Here is a 19,506-nt window from a genome sequence, read left to right as displayed (position 1 = left end):
AATGTTGAAAGAAAGGTTAAGTATAAATAACAAGATTAGGCTATAAAAGCAGTCAGGGTAAAAGACAAAATCAGGGTGCTGGGCGTGGTGGCGCACGCCTGTAATCCCAGCACTAGGGAGGCTGAGGCAGGAGGATTGCTGTGAGTTCGAGACCAGCCTGGGCTACATAGTGAGTTCCAGGTCAGTCTCAACTACATAGTAAGACCCTGTCTCAAAAAAAAAAAAAAAAAAAAAAAAAAAGACAAAATCAGGGGAAAAGAAGTTCAGTGGTTGCTAGAGATGGTAGGGAGGAAGGGATGAATAAACAGAAGATTTTAGGGTAGTAAAAATATTCTATGATTGCATAATGGTGAATAATAGATATCATACATTTGTCAAAACTCACAGAATATGTAACACCAAAATTGAACCCTAAGGTGAACTATGGATATTGGGTAATGATGAGTAAACAGAGGTTCGCTGATTATAACAATGTACCAGTCTAGGAGAGAGTGTTGACAATGACAATGGGGTTTGTGAGAGGCAAGGGGAATATGGAAACTATACTTTTCAATTTTGCTGTGAACTAAGAGCTGCTCTTTAAGAAACCAGATTTATTTAAAAAAAAAAAAGCCAGGACAAAAGATGTATTATTTTAGATGAATATAATGAAAAGATTTCCCCAAACTCAATTTCAAACTTATAAATCAAGTAGGCAGTTTCAAAAATCGATCCGGCATTTAGACCAGCATTTCTAAAACTATATTCTATAGAATACCAATTCTTAGGATGCCTAAGAATTCCTCAAAGAAAGTTTTGTGTTAAAGTAACTGTGGCAACAAATGGAAACAAAGCTTTTGTACATAGAGAGGGGAGAGGGCTTAAAGGAGGAATGGGATAAAATAAAATTTATTTTAAAAAAAGTAAGTGTGGCAAATGCTTGATTTTAGCTGGGATTATCAATGTGCACCACTATGCCTGATTTAAGAGTGATCTCATTCAAAAAGAAACGTCATTTCTTTTTTTTTGGTACTGGAGGTTGGACTCAGGTCCTTGTGCTTGCAAAGCAGGCAGCAGAACCACTGAGCTAAATCCCCGGCCCAGCTATGTGTGTGTGTGTGTTTTTTTTTCCTGGTGCTGTAGACTGAACCCAGGGCCTTGAACATGTTAAGTAAGTGCTCTACCACTGAGCTACAGCCCTGGTCTTTTCAGATTATTTATTGGACATAGAGATTTTAAGAAAAATACAGTATTTTCTAATTTTTTTTATCCATCTTTGCAAATAGCATTGCAGGGGTTGGTTTTCCAAGGAAGACACGTTGGGAAAGTTGACAGTCTGACAATATTCTTAACAATTCACAAGTTTTTCTAACTGTTCAAAACAAAAAAATGTTCTACATTCAATCTCACGATGAAATAGTCAACAGTAGTTCATATCTGTAAGTGATGAAATAATTAAAAAAAAAAATGTCAGAGCCATAGCTCAGTGATAAAGAGTACTTGCTAAGCAAGCATGAGGCCCTGGGTTCAAGCTCCTGAATTGAAAAAAAATGTTTCTTTTTTAAATAGTAATAATAAAAGGCTCTTATGTTCACTGACTTGGTTCAAATTCCTTAGCGAAGGGCCAAGAAAAAATTCAAGCAGAGATTTAACAACCATATTGCCCATGCTACTGGGTGGCAGACCGACAGGGATATTACTAGGTAGTGTGTAACCAGCGAACTTTCAAGTCACCTTAAAATCCTAGGAATCGTTTTTTCTGAAATATATGAAAGATGCTAAGCTTCCCAAGGAAAAAGTTGGGACAAAGCATGAACCAGTCTCAGCAGGATGAAAAGTTAACACGGTGGAGGTGGTAGAGATTATCTAGTCAAGTATTTGTACCAAGTACCTGTTTCGTTGGGTGCTGGGGAATTCAGCCCAGGGCCTCTTCCAAGCTAAAAACCTCACCCCAAACCAAGCATATTTTTGTCTTGTGTGTGTTCTTTCCTTCACAGAAGCAACTCATCTACTTGGCCCCTACTCCCAACTCAACACCTTCTCACTTCTTATGATACACCAGTTCACAATTTATCTTTGGGATATGAATTATTAATCTACCTTATCCGATGACCTCATTTTACAGAGAAGGAAACAGCTAAATGTCAGATGGCAAGATTAAGCAGTGACAGGGACAAGCAACTGACAAGTTTGCTCTTCACAAGGACTTACCGGGTGGCTAACCTGAACAGGTCATCTACAGTGTCAGGGTGATTCTGAAGGCCATTCTGCTGTTCTAGGAGCTGAAAGGTGGGGATGCACAGTGCCTAGAGCAAAACAGTGATTTAAAAAGAAATGTTTATACATAAAAGTCTCAGCATCCAGATATGCCAAATATTACAACAAATACAAAAATAAAGAAGGTGGTCAGGGATTTAGCTCAGTGGTTCCACAGCTGCCTCAGAAGTGCCAAGTCCCGAGTTTGATCCCCAGTACCAAAAAATAAAATAAAATAGGAAAACAGATACAAAAAGAGAAAGATTGTGACGAGGGGCAGATCAGTAAAAGAAAATTTCCCCAGTTGAAATAAACAGTTTTTACATATGAAATATACATTTCAGAAAAGTTGAAGGCATATATTTCCGTTGATGAAACTTGATAGATGTCCCATCAAAGTTTTAGAAACTTCTGAAAGCAGTTTTCAAAATTTCACAAGCCAAGGATGTGGTCTAGTCCACTAATGGAGTAAATGAAGCTTTCATAATAATGAACTGTCAATTTTATTTTATTGGTACTGGTGGCCAAAGTTGGACCCTTATGCTTCCAAGGCAGGCAGCGGAACCACTGAGCCAAACCCCCAGCTGAACTGTCAATTTTAAATGAAAAGATATCGTGGGGGAAAGAAGAGTATTTTAATTCCCTTATCTATTCTCTCCAGGTGATCAGGAGGGAGGGAAAATCAGTATATCAGGAGTCTTCTCCAATGCCTGTTGCTATTTGTCCTAAAGCCTTCCCTACTAAGTAAACTAGTTCATTGGCTCTTTCAGGCAAGAAATTAAAAATAAAATTATGCTTGAGCTTGGAGATCCTATATTTTAAATTCATTTGCTTTCCCTCTTCTGCAAAACTCTTCCCTACAACCAGAGAACATAAAGCAGGCAGTAACATCTAGAATAATTACTATATCCAGGCACTCAATCTCTCTTTTCTCCCAAGCAGTTCCGTCCAGAAAACAACTAGCAAGTTTCCACCTCCCTGGTATTAGGAAACAAACAACTTGGGGGGGAAATATAAAGAAGCAACAGAAATAAAGACATGGTGAAGTAGACCTGTAGACTCTAACTATCCAGGCCTGATGCATCTATTCTCAAGAAAAACGTACCTGGAGCATGTCTAGTAGTCCCTGCCGACAGCCTTCTTCCATGCCATACTCATCCACAAGGATGCTGCCGAGGTACAGGAAACAGGAATGCTGATGTACATGGTACACATTTACCATCTCCGAAGAGAAAACAAAACAAAATCTGTTAAATTTTTCATCCTTCAGCAAGTGTCAACTTAGGAAACTGTTTCCAGGAAGAAATTCAGAGATAGATCAGTCTCTTTGGTACTGGGGATTGAATTCAGGACTTCAGGACCTTACAATTGGGAAGCAGGCGCGGTGCCACTGAGCTAAATTCCCAGCCCAGTTGGTCTCTTACTTTTAAGGTAATATGGCAAAGCTTGTTGGTAACATGTTTGAAACACAATGTTCAATTTCTCAATAATTTTCAAGTTTTCTATTTAGAGCTCTTTCATGCCTTTGACCTTTCCTCTTCCTTTTCTTTCCTTTCTTTCATTCTCTTTTCTCTCGTTTTCTCTTGGGCGGGTGGGTGGGGTAGGACTTAACCCAGGGCCTCCACACTGAGCTATATCCTCTTCTATTTTGAGACAGGGTCTCGTTAAATCACTAAATCGCCCAGGCTGGGCTTCAACTCATGATCTTCCTGCCTCAGTCTCCCAGACTGCTGTGATTTCAGGAAGCCTTTCATCTTTTATCTTTTTTTTTTTGGTACAGGAGATCGAACTCGGGTCCTTGTGCTTGCAAGGCAGGTGGCAGAACCACTGAGCTAAATCCCAGGCCCTATCATTTATCTTCTTAAGATAATACTACTATAAGGGAGCTGCCTGGGAACCAGAACCTATTAGGGAGCTCGTGTACTCTGCAAAAGTCTTGCATAATATTCTTAAATTTCCCAACCTCTAACCTGGCATGGTAATGCATGTCTGTAATACCAGCACTTAGGAAGCTGAGACAGGAGAATTGCTTCAAGTTCAAAGCCAACCTGAATTTGAGAGCTCCTGTCTCAAAAAACCTCAAAAAACAAACAAACAAACCCAAAAAACCCCAACCTCTAAATTTAGGTTGTACTTATTTGCATTATAGATAAGTGTTATTTTTTTTAAGCAAAACATTTATTGGATGTCTGTAATACCAGCACTTAGGAAGCTGAGACAGGAGAATTGCTTCAAGTTCAAAGCCAACCTGAATTTGAGAGCTCCTGTCTCAAAAAACCTCAAAAAACAAACAAACAAACCCAAAAAACCCCAACCTCTAAATTTAGGTTGTACTTATTTGCATTATAGATAAGTGTTATTTTTTTTAAGCAAAACATTTATTGGTTATAAAACAAAAATATCAAATGCATTCATCTTGGAGAACACTGAAAGGACCGTTTAAATTCTGAGTTTAATACACATGTGCATTGATATTATATAAATTCAACACTATGAGCTTGGTGTGGGATGACAGAGTAACTACTCTTTCATCAGCATATGGCACAGAATGAGCAGGAGATGAGAGTTCTACAAATGAATCATTTGAATCACAGGTTGGCCAACCTTTTATAAAAGGCCATAGTAAAAATGGATCCCTTACTTGGTTATTCAGTGTTCTGACTAACTCAGCTTTGCCAGTACAGCACAAAAATGTCTGGGAGGTAACACTTCAATGTGCTACACTGGCAAAGTTTATGGCCTTGCTGAGGTTAATACTGAAACAAACAGCTTAGTGGTCTAAGCATAGGTATCTCATATGGAGTAATTCTAGATGTGAATACTTCATACAGTGAGTCACAATATCAAACTGCAATTTTTTTACATTCCTAGTCCTTATTTTTATTTTGTGACAGGGGTCTCACTAAGTTGTTCAGGCTAGTTTTGAACTTGTGATCTTCCTGCCTCTGCCTCCCAAGTAGCTAGAATTAGAGGTATGCACTACCATATCACATAGATCTTAATAATAATTAAGAGTCAAATTTATATTTTGATAAATAAAAGATTCATGTGAAAAACAAACTGATCAAGACAGAATGAAGTTTGACTTGGCACATTTTTTCCCCAAGGAAATTAATATAAAATTGCTTCCCATTGGTATATAAGAATCATTTTTGTCACATAATTTCACACGGGAATGTATTGCTATTTAGACGACCACTACACAGAAGAGATTATAAACTGTTTTCCCTTATAGACAACACATCAACCTCAGGCACTTATCTCTTTCAAATTTTTTTTAGTTTTATTTAATAAGTCAAAGGCATTCCATCAGCAAAGTTTTTGATCTAAAGGCTCCTATTTGAAATTCTGTGTGAACTCCTCTTGTGGAGAACTTACCTGTGTGACAAGTGGCTGCAGCAAAGCTGCAGATCCTTTGCCCACACAACGAACAGCAAAGCGCAGGCACCTGCAACAACGCTCTACAATCCGATTATCAGCCCGGTGCTTATTTAGAGTCTCAGATAAAACTGGCCATATCTGAGTCAAAAGTGAAAAAGCACAAGAAAGAAAATAATCAACAACTAAGAGCTGAAAAGATGTTCCTAAGTTGGTGACACTTTAAATAATTTGGATAAAACTTTCTCTACAGGAACAAACATGCTTGGATTCTGGCCAGTGTGTATATAATATGCTACCCATCACTAAAACCCAATCACTGCTTGAGAAACAACACAACTCTCTAGAAGAGGCAGAACGTGTCTAACTTTACTAAAAGGCAGATGCACATCTTCCTAAACTTCAGACTCCAAAATTGAGGATGAAAACAATGAATTAAACAGGAAGAGATACTTTAAAATAGTTCCGGGAAAGTGCAAGACCTTGAACAGAAGTACTTGGATTAAAGAAATGGATCACTTGCATACACCAAACACTGAAGGATATTTAGTATTTATATAATTTCCCACCTGGTGTCTAAAAAGTACTTCTCAAAACCATTACCCCTGTTGCTCAGATTATCCTTAGTGAAAAAAACATAAGGGAGGTAAGTTATCAGTGGAGTAACTGAAGCGAATAGCTTTGTCAAAAACATGAAGCCCTGGGTTTAATCTCTGTCACCACAAATGAAAAAAAAATTTTTTTTGTTAGGATTTATCATGCCTTCTGGGTCACACACAGTTAATCTATATGTCTTTGGCCTTTCAGTGCCATTTGCCCACATCCTGTTTTGTTATCAAATCTAAAATCAAAAGCATTTGGATGTCTGTCCTTTATTTAATTGAAATTTAAACCATATCAACAATTACAATCTCCCCATCAACCTGGAAGACAGTACCTTCGAAACCCAGTTACCCAAAGCCTTGTAAGGAAAAGAAGAAAGCCTTGATTCCACAGGCATCCATTAGCACTTACTTCCTGAATGACTTTTTGGCATGGATGAGTCTGTCCATTTTCCACAATGGGATTGGTGTGTCTGGGAAAAGACAAGGATCCACAGTAGTGGAAAAAAAAAAAAAGAGCAATTTCACCAAGGACCCAGAACCCTGATCCCTGCTTGCTTACTTAATAAGACTGTTATAAAGAAAGAAAACCAGATGGTAGAATCATTTACTTTACAACAACATCTTTTCCTTTCATTCCAGTTATACAAAAATAAGCATATACTTTCAATTATCCTACCATTTTTTGCCCCCATTAAGTCACTTTCACTGCAACATGCAATTTCTATCCAACTCTGGTTATATGAACTATAAGGAACTACTACTTTTTCTATGTCCCCTCTTTGTAAACCTAAGTATGTAGTTTCTTCATACTTGCACCATTCCTACTATTAAGAGACATAAAGCTTTAGGGGAACTGTAGTCCACCACTGATATTTGTCATAGTTCTATTCTGAATTCAATGATACAAAATATAGAGCCACCTATAATTATGTCAAATCCAACTCCTCTATCTAGTTCTAGAGCCCATTAACTTGGGGAAAAGCAGCAAGAAAACTACACTATTAACTACTAGCTTCAAGCTACTCTTCAATTTTAAAAAACTCAACAATAACGTTAATAAAAACCAAATTTTAAGCATTTATATCTACTGCAGATTTCCTTTTATGTACTGTAATGTAAGGGTTATTGTTAATAGGCTCTCAGAATAGCATGTGACAGGGCTCTCCTAATTATATAAGGAAAGCATTGCACCAACCTGGATTTGCTGACAATAGCTAACAAATGAAAACAGTGCTCTAACTTAACCCTCAGAGGGTTCTATGCAACCATTACTCTATTTACCCATCTAAATAGCTCTGGCTACACTTATGGGTCTCACAAATTTATGAATATATAATATAGTCAGGTACATATTTTGATACTGTCACTCAAGTGCTTTTTTTTTTTTTTGTACTGGAGGTTGAACTTGGGACCTTGCGCTTTAGAGGCAGGTGGCCGAACCATTCAGCTAAATCCCTGGCCCTCAAGGGCCTTTTTAATCATTGGCTCCTCTCGACTTCAAAAAGTAATTTCACTTGATCATTGAGGACAATTCATTAATATTCTCTCTCATTCTCTGCCCCCCAGATATAGATGACAGATACATTAATGGCTCTAAAAGTGTAGTGTCTGGAACACCACAGAGGTAACATCACTTTGGAACTTACTAAAAATGTAACTTTTCAGGTTCTACCCAAGACCCAAAGTTATCAAGCTTAACAGCTGGTCCCTAGCAAACCCATGTTTCGATAAACTCTCCAGGTGATTCCCTCTCTCTCTCTCTCTCTTTTTTTTTTTTTAAGTACTGGGGATTGAACTCAGGACTTTGCACTTGTGAGATGGGCAGCAGCAGCAGCACTGAGCTAAATCCCTGGCTCAAGGTGATTCTAATACATGCTAAAGTCTGACAATCACTGAAATAGATTGATAGAATCAAATATATTTTTTAAAGTTTTTACAAAGTTCTACTAAGAATGAATTCTTAGAATTTGCGTTTGCTCCAAAATTTTAGGTAAGCTTCATTTGAGTTTCAATCCAAGTGAGGAATCCAGAGTCTCTCTTCTTACCTAAATATCACTGCCAAGCGATCTAAGAACACAGTAGGATCTGAGGAAATGCCATTGCTGGGCTCCTGAGACAACAGCTAAAGAAACAGACAATAACAACACCCAGTGGTCACGTGTGCAAGTTAGCAAACACCACAACATACATCTTTAAACAACCTTTGTCTCTATCTCTGCATATTTCCTTATAATGAGATCCTATAAATTACTTAAGTGGTGCAAATTTTAATCTATATTATTAAATTACTTTTCTCTATCTTACTGAATCCTGGCCAAGAGTGAATATTGTACATTTTACTCACTGATCACAGGAGTAGAAAAATAGTGTCATTTCATTTTTCCCTCATTTTTTGAAATTATGATTAAGATATTAGCTTTATATATAAGGCTTTAAATTTATTACAGCTTTAAACAAGATGCCTCTAATTTTTTTTGCTACAATTTCTTAGATACTCACACCAGTATATCATTAAAAATGAACTTTAGAATCATCATATAATGTTCTAAAAATCCCATTGGTATGTCTACTAAATGTAATTGGGATGAACTGACATCTTTTTTTTTTTTTTGAGACAGGGTCTCACTATGTAGTTGAGACTGACCTGGAACTCACTGTGTAGCCCAGGTTGGTCTCGAATCCACAGTGATCCTCCTGCCTCAGCCTCCCAAGTGCTGGGATTACAGGTGTGTACCACCATGCCCGGGTGACATCTTAAAATAGTCTTTAAGGAAATATGGTAGATTTTGGTACCTTTTAAAATCTTTTTTGGTGGTGGTACTGGGGATTGAAATCAGGGTGTTCACACTGAGCCACACCCAGATTTTTATTTTATATTTTGAGACAGGGTCTTGATAAGTCACTAAGTTGCCCAGGGTAGGCTCAAACTTGTGAGCCTCTTGTCTCAGCCTCCCAGAGTGCTGACACTAGAGGGCATGTACTATCACACCCAATGAGATTATGGTTTTCATTGCTGACTTAAATGATTTTTCCCATTTACCTTCTGACTGGTTATTTTACTGATTTTTAAATACAATCAAGTGCTTTTAAAGCAATGTTTTGGTCAATGACCGACCATATAATTAATGGTGGTCCCAAAAGATTATAATGGAGCTGAAAAATTCCTTTCACCTAGTGACTTCATAGCTGTCCTAATAGTAGAGTGTACATTACTAGTGTGACTGTTGTAATGCTGGTGGTAAACAAACCAACTGTGCTGCTAGTGGTATGATAGCATGGTACTTCAAATTATAGTATTGGGGGGGCACCAGGGATTGAACTCGGGACCTTGCACTTTCAAGGCAGGCGGCGGCACCACTGAACTAAATCTCCAGCCTGACAATTGTGCACAGTACAAAATACCTGATAATAAGTGACTATTTTAAAGTGTGCTCCTACTTAAAAGAAGCTCACTATAAAACTGTAAGCTGCAGTATGCTGGAAGCAGTCTCCTACATCTCATGACTACATCAAGAAGCCACATAAAAGTGCCTGACTTATACCATCTGGGTTTGTGTGAGTACACTCTAATGTTTGCACAACAAAACTGCCTACTAATGTCTCAGAATGTATTCCTGTCATAAAGGGAACCATGACTGTACTTTTTCTTTGTATGTAGCTACTTTAACAGACTAATTTTATTTTATTGTTTATTTATTTATTTAGGTACTGGGGATCGAACTTGGGTCCTTGCGCTTGCGAGGCAGGCAGCAGAACCACTGAGCTAAATCCCTGGCCTGACAGACTAATTTTAATTACTTCTCAGTTCATTCTCTTGGCATTTGTAGGTAGATGAAAGATAATATGTAAGTAAGAAATTTTGTCTCTTTCCTTCCAACATATTAACTTATTTTCATTCCTTACTTAATCGGACTTACCTTTTTCAATGCCATAACCTGAACAGAACATAATTCACTAAGACATTCAGTAATCTTATCCAAAGGTAATCTGGCTAAGACGAGTGCTGTCCCTAAAACAAAGGAAGATGGAAATGAAGAAAATAAAACCGAAATTGAGGTAATTTGATTCACTGGGCTACATCATACAGATTAACAGAAAAAGTTGACTGGTTCCATTTTTAAAACGATTACCACTATTTTTAAAATTATTCTGTTATTTATAGTTGTTTATTTCTTTATGTGGTTTAGTAGACTGACTTTTACACTGACATTTACAAACAAAATATTACATTTTAGCAGTCTGTTGACTTAAAGATGTTTAAACATGCCTCTCTTTCAATTATTCAAAGGCTTTACAAATCATCTTTATAAAGCTAATGCCAAAGCTATTTTTATAAACCATAATGCAATATTTCTCTTCCATCCCAGAGATTCTGACTTAATGGATCAGAAGAGCCTTTGTTTTTGATAAGCACCTGAGGCAATTCTTATCACAAAGGTCTGAGAAATACTCTAATTCTTTTAGGAAGAATGAACCAAAGTAAAAAATTTCATTGTCATCTACTGTACAATCCCCTTAGACTCAGCTGCATCATCTGTGAGATAAGTAATTTGAGTAAAAAGTTAACAATCAAGTTTGCCTGTTTTTTAAGAAATATTTATAAAAGTTTTTCTCCTCTTCTCCCCAAATTCTTAAGTTGGAACTCAATAGGTTAAAAAAAAGAGAGACATTAGGTTCAAGTAGCCCTTATTACTCAGCCTCCCTCTTGTTGTAATCCCCAATCTATCCTCACCAATGACTCCCCAAATCCAAAGATTATACATTAGCCAACTGTCCTTCCAAGTCAAAAAAAAAAAAAAAATCAACTGATTTTTTTTTCATCTTAAATTACATTCAACAGAATAATAAATGATCCCTAAAGTTGAATAAAAAAAACAAATGACCTTTTTTTTGGGAAGCCTATAACCTAAAGATGAGTTAGATTTTGAAATGGTGGTGGTGGGGGCTCTAGCTTAAATATGATTTTCTTTTAAATTCATTTTTATTGAAAAAAATGTTACCAAATAGTTTCCTATGTGTAGAAGACATCACTAACTGGGAGACCACAGTCTACTTCAGGTTAGACACCATTTCAACATCATGATTAAATGACAAGGCTCCAATTTAATGCATTATCTATACCTATGGAGGGAAATAACAAAAACCCATGGTACAAAAAGAATTATCTACGGAAAAAGGATAGTTCCGTGAGCTAGTAAGGAACCTGGTCATAGAAACAAGAGAATGGAATTAGTTTACACATAAGGTTACTACTCCTGCAAAGGCTGTCTGACATTCACAGAGGCTCAGAAAACACTAACACAGGTCATATTACCTGATGCTTTACTTTCTATACTCCAACCCCCCTTATTTGCCAGCTAGAAGGAATTTACTACTTCAAGGACATCCTAATTGGTCTTCAGAAAGTTTGGATAGAAAATATTTTCTTTTTAGGAGCTAGGATGTGCTTCCCTATAAATAGCGGAGAATGAATACTCACAAAATAAGTATGATCCCTTTTTTTATAAAATAATCTTTTAAATGTTTAAGAATATCCTTCACATTTAAAATTGTTTCTGTCTTTTTTCCTAACCTTACTATCTCCAGTTCTTCTATCAGTCTGGGCCTCTCAGTACTTTGGCTCTTCACTTCTGTATAGGCAGGTTCACAGGGTAAGCTGACCAGTACTGATGAAGACTAATGAGCCAACAGGACCCTTGCTTCTACTTTTCACACTGATCCATACACATGATCTTGCGATTTCCATTTAATCTTTTTGGAAGGGCACTGACTACTTATTTAGTCTCTGTTTTCATTCTTCCCCCAATTTAAAAAGCAACTGTTTAGTTCAAATGTATTGTCTCCACACAAAATCTCAATCTGTGCTATGCATACAAATGTAGGCACACATGGTTAACACCCTCCTAAGTGCAAAAGGCACCTTCACCATTACTATGTACTTTATAACTAAAAAATTGCAACATGGATTATGTAAGATAACGAAGTAGTGGAATACAGGAGACTGTTACTAGTTAACATCTTAATTAAGTACCTTTTAGCAAGCCCACAGCAGCTTCTGGAGATAACATGAAGGAATCAAGGGATCGGGCAATTTCTAGGAGTCCATTAAAGTGCTGAGCCATGTGATCTCGGCAGACAGAGCAAATGTTATGAATGGCTTTAGCTGCAGCAGAAGCCAGGGGCTTTTCACACAGGCCTTTCATCAAATAGCCCAACACAGGGTCTGAGGAGTAAAGCCAAATAGATTACATATATGGAACTCAAGAAAAACTAGTTTGTTAGAACAAAGGTTTGTATATTTATTTTTTTAAGGTAAAAGAACCCTTTAAAAATATATATAGAATCCCCATTGTAAAAACATAAAAATAGAGCTGATCTTGTTGACATAGCGCCAGGCAGCCCTGACCTGGCTCCTGTCTGTTTTACTCACATTTCTTCCCTCATGGTGGTCCACTATTCCTTTAACCATACCAATTCATGGACACAGTTTGAAAACAGTCACTGACTTAAGTATTTAGATGGCTATCTATTAAAAATATAGATTCCAATGATGAATGTAATTGTATTGTATACCTAAAAAATACCGCTAATCCTAATGAAAAAATTTTTAAAAATATATAGTACTATAACAAAGAATACAAAGTTCAGAGAGTGACCATTACATTCAGAGATCAATCACTAGGTAAAATAGTCTATATCGGTGGTGGCAAACCTATGGCATGTGTGCCACAGAGGACTGTTCCTATTACTGAAAGTTCTAAAAGGTCTGCCATCACTAGCCTACAATAATAAGGACGACAATAATTATCTAAATCTGACATTTTATATTTGCTTCTTTCTAGTTACAAAGGCCTTAAAAACATGCAGACAAATCTTTATTGCATCTAGATGAGTTAATTCAGTTTTAATTTCACCAAATATAAATGTTCAAGAAAGTTGATTGAAAAGGTGAATTTCTATAGAGTCAGTTTCAATCCTTTTACCTTCCTTTAGAAGTCACAATTTTTTGATAGAAAAAAACTCTAAGAATAAATACCATGACTGTATTTTAGACCTCACAGTAAATATGAAGAAAACTGAAAAAAAAAAAAAAATCAAAAGAATAAGGTCTTAAGGCCCAGTTAAATTATTTACCTGCATTTCTGGTCTAACAATCAATACAATGCACAAACGCACAGCCTCTTCCATCCTTAAACATCCCAAGCCTGTTCAACATAAAACTCTCAGAAGACCTAGAATCTGGAACATAGCTCAACAACACTGCAGATTTTGCTGTTTCTCAAACTGAGTATTTGTGGTTTTGGCTATTTTAGAGTACAAACACATAGCAATTCACTGCTGAAGGATAAATCTGTAAACTTTGTTTTTGGTACCAGTGATTAAATTCATGACCTTGTGCTTGCAAGGCAGGCCTGAAGTATAAATCTGAATTAGACAATGCAAGGGTACTGAATAAAAATTTTGCAGTTCAACCTACCTTTACTGTTTACTAGACATGAACAGAAGACATTAAGACAAAACAAACAGGCTGGCTGCAGTGGTGTGTCTACAATTATAGCTACTTGGGAGGCTGGGGTGAAAGGATCGTTTGAGCCCAGGAGCTCAAGATCACCCTGGGATAAACAGTGAAATACCTTCCCCATAATAAACAATAAACAAACAAATTCACTTTTATTTCTGTGTGAAAAACTGATTCAAAAAGAATGCCAAGGTAAATTACCTTGCCTCACTTGCCTCACATGCACAAGGTCCTGGAGTTCAATCTCTAGCACTACCACCACCACCACCAAAAAAAAAAAAAAAAAAAAGTTGGAGCAAATAATGGAAGTGAAAAGACCCAAGAATTCAAAAATAGGCATTTTGTTGTTGTTTTTGTTTTTAAGACAGGGTCTCACTATGCAGTTGAGACTGACCTGGAACTCACTATGTAGCCCAGGCTAGTCTCAAACTCACAGTGATCCTCCTGCCTCAGCCTCCCAAGTGCTAGGATTACAGGCGCGCACCACCACGCCCATCAGTAATTTATTTATTTTCTTTGGGTCTCAGTGTCCATATCTGTAAAATTAGGATAACTAATTTCTGTTTTTTGGGTTTTTAAAATTTTTTTATTTTTGGTACTGGGGATTGAACTCAGGTCTTTGTGCTTATGAGGCAGGCACAGGAACCACTGAGCTAAATCCCTGGACCACTAATTTCTGTTTAGTTTAGTTTAGTTTTGTTTTTTATTTTTTTTTGGTTCCAGGGACTGAACTTGGGTCCTTGCGCTTGCAAGGCAGGCCACTGAACTGCTAAGCTAAATCCCCGGCCCTTGTTTTGTTTTTGAGACAGGGTCTTACTATGTAGTTGAGACTGACCTGGAACTCACTATGTAGCCCAGGCTGGTCTCGAACTCACAGCAATCCTCTTGCCTCAGCCTCCTGAGTGCTAGGATTACAGGCATGCACCACCACGCCCAGCTGGACCACTAATTTCTAATTTTACCTTCAATTCTAAAGTTATTTTATATGATCTTTATTTTTCTAGTCAAAAAGGGCAGCCAGAGTTAATAAAACTCAACACTCTTAATCTTAATTTGTATTTATCTTGTTTTGAATAACTCTTAGCATGAGAATCTAATGATTTCCCTATCTGTATATAATCTTCCAAAGGTTCTTCTCCCTAGCCGGGCATGGTGGCGCATACCTGTAATCCCAGCACTGGGGAGACTGAGACAGGAGGATTGCTGTGAGTTCGAGACCAGCCTGGACTACATAGTGAGTTCCAGGGCAGTCTGAACTACATAGTGAGACCCTGTCTCAAAAAAAGAAAAAAACAAAAAACAAAACAAAGGTTCTTCTCCCAGATCAATTACAAAGGGCCTCTCAACAAAGCAACTTACAACAACATACTTACTTTTAAGTGCTTACAAATATTCTACCTGTCAAAACCAAAAAAAGGTGGAAAAAGCAAAAGTACAAAAGAAGAAAATCAGAAAAACCCAAAGTAGGAGCAACAGAGGGAAGAGTACACACATACCAAGGAATTGAGGATTTCGATCAACCACTTCACTCATTTCTCCAACCAACTCAATGCTAGTATATCGCACAGCTGTATGTACAGTCTCTGGGAGACGGACAACTCCTTCTAGAACTTCCACAAGTGTTGGGTTGTTCTCCCTGAGTACAGAAAGCAAGTACTTACAATTACTGACTTCAGAGGTTAAGCTCTAGCTAAAACTAGTGAAACATCACATTGCTGAAGGACTTCTTTCTAAATAAAACTGGGTGTGAAATGTTTTTCAAACCCTTAAGAAAGGAGAAAAGAAAGAAATGAAATGTCTTCTTGTAAAAAAGTCTACTCCATTTATTCCAATATCTAAGGCACCTAGAACAGTGCCTGGCACATAGTGGGCACTCAGTAAATATTGCTGAATGGCTAAATGAATAACTTTCATAGTCCATTTTTCTATTAGTTGTTATTCTCCAACAGATTTCTTACAGCTGGATACTGTAAACTTTAAGACCAGAAAAGTATGGGTAGACTAGCTCACTACCTGAAAGAACAAGAAAACTACTGTAGGAATAGACTAAGGTGCTCTGATTGGGACATGAACGAAAAACAAAATTAACCAAGCACTTTCCTCAGCTCTATGAATATATCCCACTCTCAAATTATAATTGAAGTTCTTTTAAAGAGTGGAGGATGCCTCCAAAGTGATAGAACTTAATCCAGAAATGAAGATGTTTAAAATGTAAATAATATCCTGGATTAGTGCAAGAGCACCCCCTGCTGATAACTAGGTCTATTGAGTCCTTTCAATGTACTAAAAAAAACTGTAATCATGCAATTGGCTTGACATGCAGATACACAAACAATAGAAAATCTTGTCTTATTAATGCCTTTTGTTTCCTCTGGATACTGAGCCAATTACTGAAGACTATCATCCTTTTTAAACTAACACTTTTCAGAATATTAATAATTTTTGTTTTGTTTTGAGATAGGGTCTCATTATATTTAGTTCAGGCTAGCCTTGAAGTCACTATGGAGACCAGGCTGACCATAAACCTCCTACCTCAGCCTTCCAAGTACTGGAGTTACAGCTGTGGGCCACTACACCTGGCATTACTGACTTTAATTATCTTTAGACTGTCACAGAAGGTTCCAAAAGACACCAAAATAGGTTTAAAAGCAAATAGTATATAGTTTGCAATTTAGGACCAGAATTTCTTAATAGAGAAAAATAAACCTCAACTCTTTGAATATTTATCAGATTAGAAACAACAGAAAATTTTATTGACTAAGCCCAGAAATGCAATTGAGAAAGAAGCACTGTGCTTTTAATAAATATCTGTCTTAACCATCTTTCCAATTAAGGCCTTGGATAAAAGAGTTTGATTTTATATCTGATCAAACTACAAGCTAACCTGATATTGATATCAATGTATAAATTCATGACACAAAGAAAATTCTGCCTTTCATGATTCAAATCACAAACAATTTCTATGCTAAACAATTAGAAATCAAATTTAATATAAAAAATTTCAAAGGCAATAATAACTGCCCTTTAGATTTTACTACTCTTTCAGGTGAAAAGGGGCCTGTGCCTTGCTTCTCTGAAATTCACAAATGATTCTCTAAGAAAAAATGGGAAACAATATAATTAAATATTGGTTAATATTGTCAACCAAGGTCACAAAAGTAGGAGACCCAAATTAATATCTGTTCAATTACTTTTAAACAAGTACCAACATTAATACTCTAACCAATTCTTGATCATACCTACTTTGAAATGAGTCTCAGTTGGAAAATAGATCAGCATGCTATTCCTAGCATAAAAGCAAGTAATTTTAACTCTAGGAAATATGGATAAAACATGGCATAAGCAATACAGGCCAACCGCAACAAAACTCTAGCTAGAGAGCACTATAGAAGTAACACATTCTAAGCATTTCCGACCATACTGCATATAAGAGAAAAATGGTGTAATATTCCTTCCTTTAGATAGAGTTCTCAGCAAAAGACTTATTAGACACTCACGGATCAACACTCTTTGCTATAGCAGCCATGATAAAGAGAACCGCTTCAGTCACCTCCCAGGGTGGGTTGCCTTCTTTCAGAGTAGAATATAACTAGAGAAGAAGAGGTGGATTATGGATCCATTAAAAGGAAAACAATTCCAAAGCAAACAAAAATAAAAAATGCTGGTAGTGAGAAAAAATCCAGCTCCTTGTTACTAAGTCTCATTATCTTTTAGAGCCACGCAAGAATATTATTTTCATTTTTCACATCCTCATTAACTAGAAGTAATAATTATTTTGATGTTTGAAATAAACCCATTTAGATCCTGAAGAATTTATAAAGATTATCACCTGCCCCCAGAAAATGACTGTAATGGGAAAAACAAAACATTGCACAAGTCTTTTTCCTGATCCTAACAGCTGATAAATATAAAAACACACTTAAAATGGAGACAGTATAAATCCTCTACACATGCATTATTTTTATTTTTCTACTGTTTTAACTATTTGTCTACATCAATACAGGCAGTACAGGATAAATTCCATTAAAAGCAGCTATTTAGAAACATATACAAGCAGAATTTTTCCTTTAGCAAAAGAGACACCTAGTCTTGTTAGAGTACAATCTACCAACATGAAAATCACCTGGTCATGCTAATGTTAAGTGATGTGGAAAAATGATGACTGCAGCTGTCAGGAAAACCACAGAACTATAAATCTGGTATCATCATTTTTGGGATGAAACTATACAGGGTAGAAAAAGGAAATGCCAAACAATCGGAAGAGCTGACAAGAGTTAGTATAAAATTATTAAAGCAAGGAAACTTGCCTATTTTTCCTGGCTAGGAATCCCTATAAACATCCTGGAGGCTTCAGTGCTTAACTATCATCTTCCATTCCAGTTGCATGAGTGTTACAGCTGCCACCAGCAAGTGCAACATAACTAAATTATCCATGGACTGTGACTGGATTTTTAGACACTAAATAAACATAGCTACTATATGCCAGGCAATGTGGTAGGAACCTGCTTATCTATACTCCATTTGGCCACTGAACTTGAAGAAAAGAAATGGAACATTTATAGAAGGCATAGAGGTGAACACAATTTAAAGAAAGTGATCAGTATAACTGGCTCAAGAATTTCCATATGAGCTTACCTGAGCAAAACATTCCATAGACCCAATCAAGAAAATCAAGTCCTTTACCAAGTCTGATACCCTCATTCGAAACTCTCCAAAGTCATCTGTTTCCTCAGGAACCCCCTCCTGAAATTCAGAATCAGGTAATATTTATTTTAAACTCACCGAAGCTTTCAATGACTACTATAAAATCAACAGAAGAAAATGTCATTAAGTAGTTACATCCCAATGAACCAAAGCTGCCTAAATCACAAGGATATTTTACTACAGACAGGGGAACAGGATCTTTACACTTACTATGAGAAATTCTTCAATTTATGTGTGTGCATGCTTTATCTTTCCAAGCTATACCTCTCTTATGTTTCGAAAAATGTGGGGTGATAGAAGTGAGAAGTAGCCTGGAAAAAGTGGTAAATTAAGAATTACAGCCGGGATCCACCGCGGGAAGGAGAACCACGCCTGCTCCCGACCCAGCAACCATCACTCAAGCGCCGGGAGGTAGGCGGGGGGCCCATCCACCGCAGGAAGGAGAACCACGCCTGCTCCTGACCCAGCAGCCATCACTCAAGCGCGGGGAAGGTAGCCGCGCGGGCGCCCCTGAACCCCCATAAGCCCCCGCCCCCCGCACTCTCAGACCTATGGTCATCAAGTATTTTTCCGAGTTCCCAACTTTGAACATCCTTAAAGAAAGGGCGGGGGAAACCTGTAATGAACGTTGCGGAGTTCAACCATTCAGAAGGATGGGGATCTCAATCTGGGCCTTGCATCCTCGCTCTGTCTGAGCCATTAAATGGTAAATATACTATATTTAAAAGTTTGTTCACTGCAGACACGTTCTGGACTGCTTCTTGATTTCAATTTAATTCAAATGATTTAAGGGTGATAGACTAGTGACTACCATGGGTGGTCAGTGTCCAAGTTGTGCTTGATCTTAATGTGTTGCTGATTGTATCAGTTGGGGTAAAGCACTGCCATTGATTTGATGAGCTGTTTTCTCTGATGTTATGAAGATGAGAATGTCTTTGGGTTGTTAGAGACACAGAAGCTAGGGTGCAACTATATCAGGAAGATTTGGGTGATAATCCAGAGATTAAACCAAGGACAGTCCGACAACAAAAATTAAAATGAGAAAACACTTAAGCAAGACACAAG

At 37.2% G+C, this 19,506-nt stretch overlaps 1 protein-coding gene across 6 annotated transcripts in view; it reads right to left on the bottom strand.

The window, feature by feature from the left end:
* The window catches only part of Tnpo3 (transportin 3), a 92,641-nt gene that overhangs the window by 21,549 nt on the left and 51,586 nt on the right, over positions 1–19,506 (bottom strand). For all 6 annotated transcript variants that reach the window (XM_010633467.3, XM_010633466.3, XM_010633468.3 and 3 more), the window contains 10 exons: positions 18,373–18,480; positions 17,235–17,326; positions 15,234–15,373; positions 12,250–12,441; positions 10,136–10,227; positions 8,264–8,340; positions 6,628–6,688; positions 5,614–5,754; positions 3,341–3,457; positions 2,191–2,285 (listed from right to left, as the gene is read on the bottom strand). In XM_010633467.3, the coding sequence (XP_010631769.1) occupies positions 2,191–2,285; positions 3,341–3,457; positions 5,614–5,754; positions 6,628–6,688; positions 8,264–8,340; positions 10,136–10,227; positions 12,250–12,441; positions 15,234–15,373; positions 17,235–17,326; positions 18,373–18,480 (1,115 nt within the window). The remainder of the gene's footprint in view (positions 1–2,190; positions 2,286–3,340; positions 3,458–5,613; positions 5,755–6,627; positions 6,689–8,263; positions 8,341–10,135; positions 10,228–12,249; positions 12,442–15,233; positions 15,374–17,234; positions 17,327–18,372; positions 18,481–19,506) is intronic.

The sequence above is a fragment of the Fukomys damarensis genome, unplaced genomic scaffold (genome assembly GCF_012274545.1).
Source record: "Fukomys damarensis isolate Sample0158 unplaced genomic scaffold, DMR_v1.0_HiC HiC_scaffold_4, whole genome shotgun sequence".
Classification (NCBI taxonomy): Eukaryota; Metazoa; Chordata; class Mammalia; order Rodentia; family Bathyergidae; genus Fukomys; species Fukomys damarensis.
This window is presented reverse-complemented; position numbering and strand designations above follow the sequence as displayed.